Below are 11,899 nucleotides of genomic sequence, written 5' to 3' on the forward strand. Positions count from 1 at the left end.
TTTGAAAGCTTTTCAAAGGTAAAAAGGTGTTCCAATGGTTGTTGACACTTGTTTACATCATATATGCTATTTCAAACATGTTTAAACACCAAGTTTCATGAGATTGAAGTTTAAATTGATTATAGTTGGCATGAGGTTATAAGTGCATGTTTACGAAACACTTTTATCCCCTAGCTTGTCCTCTTTCCATAACCAATCACAGAGTCTTTGTGGCTCATGCTATTTTCCCCATTTATTTTGTTGCAGATCACTGATAGCATTTTGATTGTAGATGGTGTCACGGATATCAGTGTTCTGTCTTCATTCTTTGGTAGGTGTCTAGCAGCTATTTAATGCCTAGAGGGTTGGTCACGTTCCGCTGATGAGTCAGTCATATGTTTATATTTATGGATTTGATTATGTTTATGGATTACAAACATGTTATGTTAATATAGCCTATGATTGGCATTTTACAAGGATAACGTTATGTATGATATTATAATGATGACTCCAGAGCCTTAATGAACACCCAAGGGTGTTGTTGATGATAATGATATTGTGCATTGTGATAGTGGCACTTGTTGATATATATATATATATATATATATGTCAAATGCTTGAACTTGTACAATTAAGTTGAGAAGTTCTCTAATTGCATAATAAGTATTATAAATGCATGCATGATGATTTTGTATGTAAATGGATGTTATAAGACGCTTCCGCATGTAATGATTAATGTTTAATGATGTTATGGTAAGAGGCTTGCTTGAGCCTAACGGGCTATGCTTGTCTAGGTCCATGCGCCGATCATGATCCTTCCAGAAAATGAGATGTGACAGCAACGGATGAGAATTCCCTAGCTTTTCTCAAAGGCTACTATTGGATTATAACCTCTTCAATTTTTCTTGTCGATCTTGGATTAAAAGAATTAACCATTGATGTTACAAGAACAAAGAAAGACTAATCAAGAATTAAAATCAAATTTATGAGATTAATATCGCAACAAAGAAAACTATATTTAAATTTCAATTTCAATTTGAGAAAACCTTCATGAGGAAATCTGGAAAATATCACACCAGAAACCCTAGATGCTTTGTTGCCACAAAAGAATTGAGAAAGAATAATGTCTAGTAAGAGAAAACCATTGGGGAAATTGTGTTGAATTCGTTCGTTGATCAATCAATTACAAAGGTGTATATATACAATCTGTTACAATCTTTAAAAGGGTAAAATAACTAACTTCCAGTTAGTTACACAATTAGCACTTCTTACGAGAAAAACTACTATTAGTTCAAGATAAATTTGTACAGTAAAAATTTGTTTTCTTAATAGAAGAACTACTGTTAGTTCAAGATAAATTTGTACAATAAAAATATGTTTAACTTAAAACTAAACCGAGTTTCAATTGTGCTGATCACGTGTTATCATTTTCAATGGACATGTGCAGGCCATGTGATTGTATTCTTCTTCAAATCAATTCAATCTTTAAATTCTTCAATTCTTTTTGCAAGCAAGCTTTAATCCTTCACTGATCAGTTGTTGATTCTCCAACATTCTCCACCGTCAAGTCTAGCGTTTAGTTTGCTACCACGTTAGCCATTGCTCTACTTTTATTTATGATATGACTGACATGGCTTGACAAACTAAACCTTAACCCTTTAGAAAATAAAGATTTGTCTGTGGGTCTTGGGTCTATATATCAATTGGTCAGCCATTGCTTTACTTTTATTTATGATATTAAAATTTTAGTTGACTGCCATGGTTAAGTTTGTTAAAGCAATGGCATCTTTTGTTATGGTTTTATCTATATGATTTAGGAAAAGGGTGAATATTGTACAAGGGCTTGATTTTTGTTATAGCTAAGCTTACAAGCCTCTTAAAAGGATTGGTGAGGTACATTTTGTCTTTTGGGTATCTTAATGGTTATCATCGAACCACAAAGTATTTTTTGTTAACTTACAGTTTTTTTATTGGATGTACTAAGATTACTCTAACGAAATGAGAATATTTTTTAGTGAAATGAGAATATTTATTAATCTTTCAAAAAAGTAGTATAACTAGGTTGTACATTTTTTGTAAGCCATGATTCCAGCTAAACTTTTACAACTTCCTTTTTCTACTTCATGGTCTCCATTCCCATCTTTAAACCTCGTCTGCCTACAAATCCCCTTCTTCTTTTTTCATCGATAGCCTTCTATTTGCAAACAGTTTCAATAATACGGTTAGCTAGGTTTTTCCAGCAAGGTTTTTCTTTTTGGTCAAAAGCAAAGCTTCAGTTGCTTTAAATGGAAGGCTATCGTTAGCGATGAAAAAGGGCATGAGAGGATTTGCTGGCAGGAGAGGCTTAAAGGTTGGAATGGAGACCATGAAAAAGAGAAAAGAGGCTGCAAAGGCTTGACTGGAATCATGGTTTGTGGGGATTGACAATGGAAGAGGTTTAGTTTGTTTGACACACGAAAGGGGGAGCAAGGGAAAGTCGAGACAAGGAAGAGGAAGGGCAAGTCAGGACGGAAAGGGGGAAAAGGAATATTTTTTGCAAATAAGGAAATTGTCTTATGCCCAATTTACAAAGTCAACAAGTATTTTCCTATTGACTCGTAAAATTTTTTTCATTTTGATTTAATTTTCAATTTTACAAACAACTTTAAATTCTGAAAATATTTTACAAAAAAGGTTTTACACTAAAACAAACATACTCTTTACTATTAAAAAATAACCCCTAAGATGTAAAAGTACATTTTTTAATATAAAAGTAATTAAAACAAAAATTGATAAAATATCTAATTTAATCCTTATATGACAAATTTTTGTTTAATTTAATCTGTAAATTATATACATTTATTTAATTTAATTTTAATACTTTACATTTTTGTTCAATTTAATCCTTATAACATAACACTAGAAAATTGACGTGAAAAAAAAATAATAACAATTTCAAAAATATTTTTCAAACATGCCACATCTTCATTACCACAATAGCATATCAACACCAAATCATCACCTTATGAACAGTTACGTCAATGTCACGTCAACATTATTAATCATCAATTTGGATGCCATTTAAGAAAATGATTTAATTACATAAAATTTCAAAATATAAAGACTAAATTAATCAATTTTAAGATAAAGAGTAAATTGACGAAAATCCCCTAATACAAGGACCTATAAAGTACTTTGACCAATAAAAATTATAATCCATTAACAAAGTAACACCATCAAATTCCAAATATGACCGAATCATATTACAATATCCAAATTGCACAGCTATTCAATATATCAGTTATTATTATCTTATGACATGCTACTAATATTAGGCTAAAACCGTTTTAGAGAACAAGGTGGCAAGAGATGGCATTTGACTAGTCCTTTTCAAAGCCAAATATTATGTTCAATCTCAATCCGAAACATGTGGAGAAAGCAAAATCTCCCGCAGATGAAGGTCCGAGCAGCATCAAAAACAGGAGCCCATAGGCAATGCTATAGAGGTGTTGCAAAGCCTGCCAACACAAATGTATCAATAACTCAAGACATAAAGACCCATCGCAGTAAATGCCTAGGAGGCCCGCTGCAGTCATGCACTCATGCTAAGGCATGCATAAGCTATAGTGTGATCGGTAATCAGATACTAAAAAATGTTTACTCAAGAGTTTTAACTTAATAACATTATATTCCACTTTAAATGCTCAAAACTAAAATTGATAAAGTTGTAGCTTGCATATAAAAGCATGTAAAATCACGACAAAAATGGAACACAAGGTTTGTCTCAGTTGAATAAGAGCTGTAAAGTGTAACATATATGCAAAAGCTACTCCTGCAAAATTGTTTTACATGGTGTTGACAACTTCAAATAAAATTTGAAAGTTAAAGAGCTAATGGAATCTTTTGGCAGCAAAAAATGATTATAGTTCAAAAACAACCTTTATTTGCCACTTGCAACAAGGGGTGTTAAGCCCTTCAATTGAATTTTGGAGGTGAGAAACGGCAAGTTGTTTTTGAAATCTTTACAAATCCAAACTTTTTCCTAAAACATTTTTAATCATCAAAATCGACTTTGTGTGAAAATGAGCATTATTGAAGTTTGCTGAGAAAAAAATTTGCAGTGAACTTATCTTCTCTTAGCTCCAGTTTCCCACTGCCCAATTTTGAGTCTCATATCATTTTTTTAAAGAACCAACTTTCTCTAGGAATTAAAAGGTGTGTTGTGAAACCTCATTCTCAAACTGGAATGCAAGCTAAGAAACCACAAAGAAATTATCCAATAAAAGATGCCCAAATATGGATCTGGAAGAGCTATAATGATGTAACACAACACACTTGGAAAAAAATTATGTAATACCATGAGTTTAATAAACTCCCAATATTAGATGCTCCCTAAGGAGAAGCAAAGACAGCTAACAGAAAATAAAAAATAGCATCAAAACATATTAGGGTAGTTTCATAACTACAATGACAGTACCCAGTTATTAGAAGTATAGCGATCACCGATACTTGGATATAGCAAAGGAGGCTTGCCAACTCGTAGCACAAAATAGTTGCAGATCAATTTCACTCGTCATAACAATAACAATCAAAGGTAGAGTTTAACTGCTTAAATGTGAACCATAAAATTGGTTTTGACATAGCGGTTTCAGCCTCTACAGAATTAAAACTATCTGAATATCATGGATCCCAAGTCAAATAGATTCTGAAATGCATGGAATCACAAAGAAAAACTGATAAGAAGCATAGTAGTTAGCAGTCAATCTGACTCTGTAAATTCAGCACGGCCAATGTACATTTAAAGGATATATTACAAAATAAGGCCATAAGGTTCATGGATATTTCTTCTATCTTATCAACCATGCTCTTTTACCTTCCTAACTTTCCAACTCAAACAATTTACAAGTGAAAAAGAAATATATTGAGCTTTATAGAAAGCAACCATAACTCAATCATAAACAATTTCAATTAGAGAACAGGACAGCTTTAAGCACAGAGTCCTCAGGCCACAATTAACTGTCCCCCAAATCAGCCACGGTTTCACAAATAAAATATATGTAACATACATTGGCCTATAATCCAAGTCTTCTCCCCAAACAATAGATAACAAGAAGGGGCTACATACAATAATACTTTTAATAATGATCAGCCCAAATGGCTTCTCCCGGCAATGTACCACAACTATGCAGCAGCTTCAAAAGCCAAAATATACCTACGCAAAGAAATTATTCTACCATTCTATAGTTACCCATCAAAGGATGAATTACAGTCTCAAAACAGAAGAAGAGAACATACATTCGTTATTTTTTCCCTCAATCAAAATGCAAAAGCATAAATATTAAGCTGCAGCAATAAAATAGACAGTTTCAAGAATAATACGCTGCTATAAAGCAACTCACAAGCCACAAGCCACAAGCCACTATAATATAAGAGGAAGAGATATAAGAACAGGACAGTCATTATAATTACCTTCTGAAAGACACCCCCAGCTTTGATTATGCAAAGACAGCAATGAAGTAAACAAGGCAGAGGCAGTAGCACTATGCAATGGCATCAAAGTTACTGCACCACCCAATTCCACTGGGAGCCTGAAATAAGCCGCATCAAACAATTCTTACTCAGACTTAGAACAAATCAGCAATAATTTCCATACAGGATTTCTCAAATAATCAGTAGAACCAATACAAAAAGTATAAGTAAACTGCTAAAATATTCTATAACAAAGAAATGAAGCTGTAACTTTTCAGATGGAAGCAAACCTGGAAGAAATGAGATTGCGGAGAGAGAATCGCGATGCAGAGGTTGGCTTAGAAGAGAAAAGGCCGGCCAGCTTATTATTAGCAGATCTTGAAGATGTTGAATGGGTCAAAATGGTCTTGGCTGAAGCACAAGTGGACTGTAGGGTTCTTCTTCCACAACTAGCCGCCATGTTTCCTTCTGTCGTACCCAAAACCCAGAAGCCTAAAACCTCAGGCTCAGGGTTTTTTCTTTATTTTTTTTATTGTCTTTAAATCGAGAAAGAGCTGTTGGTTATGGGCTGGATCTTGGCCCAGAGTAGGCAAAAGAGACACTAAATACATTAAAGGAGACACTAAACTCATTACCTTAGGGGTCTTAATATTGAAATTACAAATGTTATTCAACTACATCCATATTGAAACTTAAATAATGTTAACAAATGAGCATTAAAGGTTGACGAACAATGATCACAGAAAAACTTAGTGAGTTCATCTAGACAAAGAGATTCCACTTCAAATTGTGAGAGACAAAGTTCGATAACTATTTCACTTCAAAAGGTAAACTCGTCCAAAACTTTGAAGAATAATAATAAAGGGACTAGTTCTACTCATGCTTCTAATATCAACAAGAAGTATTTCAATTGTCAAGGATTTGGACATATTACTTCTAATTGTCCAAATCAAAAAATTATCTTCTTAGTAGAAGAAGAAGTTCGAGAGAAGACTATACATCAAATTGACATTTACCAAAAACAAGCCAACAAGTAAAAAAAGCAAGCCAACAAGCACAAAAAGCGAGCTAATTTTAAAAAGAGAAGATTTAGTGTGGATTCACTTAAAGAAAAAACGTTTTCTTAAGTCTTGTGCAAAATAATCTCTTCGAGCTGATGGACCATTTAGAGTCTTGGAACGTATTAATGAGAATGCTTACAAAATCGAATTTTCTGGAAATTATGAAGTTTCTACAACTTTCAATATAGCTTATCTCTTTCCTTACTATGAAGAACATCAAGAAGACATGGATCTTGAAGATGATTTTTCTCCAACCTAAAAAGAATTATACAAGAGTAAATTATTAGTTTATTACTATTATTTAGGAATTATAGGTATGATAGAATTCTCCTTGTTATTTAATTTACTTGTGCTGAGACTTTGGGCTAGACATGTTTTATTTAAGAAAAGAACAACTATTTAATTTAAATCTTTTGTTAATTACTCTATTTGTAGTAGGTAATCAGAAGTAGAGTTTTATTAGGACTTGGGCCTATAATACTATAAATAGAGCCTTTAGGCTTAGTTATCATACACATTGAAGTTGAAAACTAAAGAAGATTATTTTCTTAAGTAAGAGGGCTTATTTCTCTAGACTTTTTAAAAAAGAGTAAAAGGTTTTAGTATCTTTGGTCTGACCAACCAAAAGTGAGAATTTGGCTATTCTTTACCTTAGTGGGGTTTTCTAACCTTGCCAAGATTGGTGATTCACCTTAATTGGGCTTCTAATCTCATCACAAATGGTGTATTTCACAATTCCCATGTATCTTCACAATTCCTCAGTGATAAATATCAACACGTGCAGTTGAAGTCGGTGCCTAAAATGCATCTCCTTAACAAATTGTCACCCTTTTCATAGCACACTTACAAAAGTAACATAATAACTTAAATAATAACTAAACTTAAAGTATCAAATCATAAAATAACTTAACACATTGAACCCAATACACTTAAATTAAAGAAATTAAATGAATAAAATCTCCTAATACTTAACTTTTCTTTCTTTCTTTCAAGCAGATATCCTAATACTTAACTTAAATATTAACAACTTAAACAAAATCACTCAAAATTGTGACCAAATAACTCTATAAACTAGAGTTATTATCATGACATTAAGATATACTAACATTTTCAAAGCATTAATTTTTATGATGTTACTCTGAATCTCATATTTCATTAGAGCTCTAATTTTGATGACCACTATTGGAAAAGTTCATTTGAACTTTAGAACGAATGATGTTGACAAACATGATCGATACATCTAACACTTAAGGTAAACTAAAATATTAATAATTATACTTTTACATTATTATTTACGTTTAACTTCATTTTATCTTGAAATTTACTACAATTGTAATTGCTAACAGTAGAAACAACTTAAAAGTGGTGTTTTATGTAGATATTATAACAAGTAAATGAAGATCAGTGGCTGGTAGAAACAACTGCAATCCCATTCTCATATTTATGGGAATGATAGTAAAAAAATACATGAGTAAGTGTGTTATGTATGTTTACTTAACCTTAATTAGAATATAATAGTATAAATTCTTTTATTTTTTTTGGAAAATTAATAAAAATAAAACCTTAACCTTACATAAATATCGCTTCAGATGTTCCTTATCTTGACTCATGCTTTGTGTAAAAAATATATGTTGATTTAGACATACTAGAAACAACAACATACAAATAGAAGTAATATCTTTACTTACAATAGTTACTATAGTATAAAAACATCCAAAACTAACATTTTTACATATAAACCATGGGTACCAAAAAGAACAACTTAACGTTTACCTTATAGATATGGAAACCCCATCTCAACAACTAATAACTCTATTATATAAAGTTATTTTGAAATATTTTAGGAGTTTAAGTAGCTAGTTCTTTGAGATTTTGAGGCTTAGATTTTAGCATTTTAGGTGTTTTTTTAGTTTAAATTTAATTACATTTGGAGTAGTTAATTTAAATTATTTTAGATTAATTTCATGTTGTTGTGTTTTAAATTACTTTAACAGTAGTTATTTTTGATTTCTATAATTGCTTTTGTAGGAAATTTGATGAAAAATGCTCATTTGATGAAAATCTGTGGAAGCATGATGATGGCTTTATTTGTATATATTTCAGTTTTTTGGCCCTATCTCTCTATAAAGAACTCCAAATGAGGTGATTCTAAGACCACTAGAATGTTGAGAGGAAGAGCTACGATATTTATGTTTACTACTTTGCCCAATTCTAATTGGATCATGGTCAAAATTTTTGTGTAATTTGGAGCACCGTAGTAGTATGCATGGACTGAACATGATGTGGTATTTGGATCATATCTTTCACTCAGGAAGTCCAATTAATGTGATTATTAAGCCATTAGAAATTTAAGAGATAGGTATAAAACTTTCATGTTTACCACTTTGCCTAATTCGGATCATATTGAGGTAAAACTCACATTGGACAATGCTCAACTTCTATAGTTTTGCACAAGGCAATAGGTGGAAGAAGGCCATGGCTTGGAGTTAGTCAAGGCTGCAGTGCCGAGGAAGCCAAGGTTGCAGCACATAGGAGAACAAGGCTACAACACTGATGGAAGAAAGTGCACCGCACATTTTCTCGAGGGTAGAATGTTGCGGCACTAAAATATGTGGCTGCAACGCTTGACGATTTTCTAAAAATAAAAATTTGATGAGATTTTGGAAATTAGGTTACTTGCAGTCTATTTAAGGGACCCTTTTTAGAGGTTTTAAGGGAGAGGCAGCAACCATCTATTTTGGAGAAAAGGAGCCAAGAACAAAGCAAGAAACAAGATTTCTTGGTCTAACTAATTTGAAATGTGTGTTGCCATAAACTCATCTGGATGTCATGATATTCTTGAGAAAAGAATTCACACACACACACACACACGAAAATCCAGTCGAGAATGTGCTTGCATTGGAATTGAAACATGAAATTGAATCATGCGTATAATTTCCTTTAAGTTAGTGATTGATAGACATACTTTTGAGGAAATTATGAAGAATCATCAAGTTGGTGCACTTTATAACTAATAGAAGTAACTATATTTATTTTGTTTTCACCATTTGAAATTAACTTTCGTAAGTTAGTTTATTTTTAATGTTTTTCTTAAGGACTAGTAAAATATTAAGTTTTGGGGTGTGATAACTCTATTATATAGAGTTATTTGGCCTTAATTTTGATAGTAATTTAGCTCAGATCTTGTGGTAATGCATAGAAATTAGTAGGCTTTATTTAAATTATTTTAAATTAATTAATTTAGGTAAGTCAGTCTAATATTATTTAATTTTATATTTAATTTAGTGTTAATGTGATTAAGAGAAGTTGTTATTGATTTAGTTGTGCTTTTATAGGTGTTTAATGAAGGAAGAATTCTAAAGGAAGCAAGAGAGCAATTTTGAGATGTAGATTTTCACTGCACATATCTTGGTATTTCAACCATAACTCTCTCTACAAAACTTCAAATAAGATTATTCTTAGACCATTGAAAAGCTAAGAGAAACCATTTCAACTTTCATGTTTACCACTTTGCCTAATATGGCTTAAAAGGTAGTCAAAAATCTTATCAAATTTGAAGCACTACAGTAATCCTACAGCAATTACGATATCTACTAATTAATTGTCGAGGCCACACGTCACGGACTACACTCCTTTGCTTAAGTATGCGATAGTCTGTGCTGTACTTGAATGGACATTTCTATGCAAGCCAACCAATAACTCGTCTAGATTTAAATAAACATCAACAATAGCCACAATTTAGATTAAGGCAACGCACATCAACATAATAAGGCATACCAAATGCCATACGTGCAACCACTAGAGCCATATAAAGAAAAATATTTTATTAATATAAAAATGAATACAAAGGGACTAAGACGCACCATTGTCAGGCCATAAGAGTAGCCCTAAATGGTTCGCTACATACATACATTTACTAGTGAGGCAGTCCAACAATCTGTCGACTACTCAGCCCTTATAAAGAGTTTGTGAGATTTTATAAGTATTCTACCAATGGCAATTACAATGCTTGAAAAGAGGATATTCCTTTTCTAAAGGGGTTTTCCCCTTGAAGATTTAATAAGTATTTCCAAAGATGTCCTACAAGCCATTACAATGTTCGAAAGGGGGATATTTCCCTTACAAGTATAAAAAACTCAATCTCTTAAACAATTCTGCCCTATCATAATCTGATACAAGGTTGGCTCATGACATCTTACCTCACTCAATCTGTCGATCTCCTTGTTGACTGGTTAGCTTAGAATTTCTCAATTTTTTATAGGAAGGCGCTGATATCGACTTTTTTCTCCTAAGTGATCCCATATGACCCCCAAACCTTTGCATCTTACCAAGTATTCCTGTGTTGGTTGTTGGCTGATTATCGTCATCTTCCTTGCTAAAATCTCCTCTACTGGGCACTGTGATGGTGGCTTGGTGTTGATGGTGGCTTTTATGGATCGACTTTTGCTTGCATTTGCTAAATCTGCATGGAACGGCTTCAGGTTGCTAATGTGAAACACAAGGTGTACCTTCATCCACTTGGGTGGATTAATCCTATAGGAAGCCTTCCCTACCTTGGCTATAACTAGTACTTGACCTTCATACTTTCATAGTAGTCTTTGATCTCTCTACCTTAGGAATCGAAGTTGTTCAGGTATCAACTTTACCAACACCAAGTCTCCCACCTTAAAGTGTTGCTTCTTTCGACTTTTATTTGCCCTTTACTTCATGTGGTTGGAGGCTATCTCTAAATAGGCTTTGACGATTTTAGTGTTTTGTCTCCACTCTTTAGCAAAGAGTCCCTAGTTCTATTAGTGATTGAGCTCTTCTGTTAATTGAAACATAGGTGAGCCACATCTAGTAGATTGGGTCAATTCTTTTGGTTCGCCTGTACAAAGTGTCACAAGTATTCTTCTAACACCCCATTGAGCTTTCTGTCTAACCAATTGTTTGCAAGTGATAACTGGAAAATATGTTGAGTTCTGACCCTGGTAACTTGGAAAGCTCTTTCTAGAAAAAGATTGTAAACTTTGGATCTTTGTCACTGATAATGCTTTTAGCAACACCCCAATATTTTACCACATGTTTAAATATCGTATGGGCCGTTACTTTTGCATAGCCAAACTTCTGCACCAGAATGAATGTCGCGTACTTGGAGAAATGGTCCACCACTTCCAAGATCACTGTCATATCTCCCACTTTAGGAAGTCCTACAATAAAGTCTAGAGAAATAATTTCTCATAGTTTGGTTGGCATTAGTAGAAGTTTGAGTATTCTCGTCGGTCTTTGTCTGTCTACTTTGTTTTGTTGGTAAATGAGGCATATCTTCGGATAATCCATCACATCCTACAGCATATGAGGTTAATAGTAACCCAATTTTAGTAGTGCACTAGTCCACTACAAACTTGGATGTCCTACGCAAGGAGCGTCGT

General features: G+C 33.0%; 1 protein-coding gene across 1 annotated transcript; it reads right to left on the reverse strand.

Annotated features, from left to right (window-relative positions):
• Positions 1 to 3,129: 3,129 nt before the first annotated feature.
• Positions 3,130 to 5,925, reverse strand: LOC110423272 (uncharacterized). The gene is made up of 3 exons (XM_021437442.1): positions 5,718 to 5,925; positions 5,428 to 5,546; positions 3,130 to 3,476 (listed from the first exon to the last, which is right to left on the reverse strand). Exons 1-3 carry the CDS (start codon positions 5,885 to 5,887, stop codon positions 3,457 to 3,459), a joined length of 309 nt encoding a protein of 102 aa, XP_021293117.1. The 5' UTR covers positions 5,888 to 5,925; the 3' UTR covers positions 3,130 to 3,456.
• Between the last annotated feature and the right edge of the window lie 5,974 nt (positions 5,926 to 11,899).

Source organism: Theobroma umbraticum, unplaced genomic scaffold (genome assembly GCF_002168275.2).
Source record: "Theobroma umbraticum cultivar Fairchild unplaced genomic scaffold, ASM216827v3 scaffold_20.0, whole genome shotgun sequence".
In the NCBI taxonomy this organism is placed as follows: Eukaryota; Viridiplantae; Streptophyta; class Magnoliopsida; order Malvales; family Malvaceae; genus Theobroma; species Theobroma umbraticum.

Excerpts from the sequence above, each read along its gene's own strand:
- LOC110423272 (XM_021437442.1), bottom strand. The coding sequence starts at position 5,887 with ATGGCGGCTAGTTGTGGAAGAAGAACCCTACAGTCCACTTGTGCTTCA. Across the intron at positions 5,547-5,717 it reads CGCAATCTCATTTCTTCCAG|GCTCCCAGTGGAATTGGGTG; the intron begins GTTTGCTTCCAT and ends GGCTTATTTCAG. Across the intron at positions 3,477-5,427 it reads CTGGGGGTGTCTTTCAGAAG|GCTTTGCAACACCTCTATAG; the intron begins GTAATTATAATG and ends TTGTGTTGGCAG.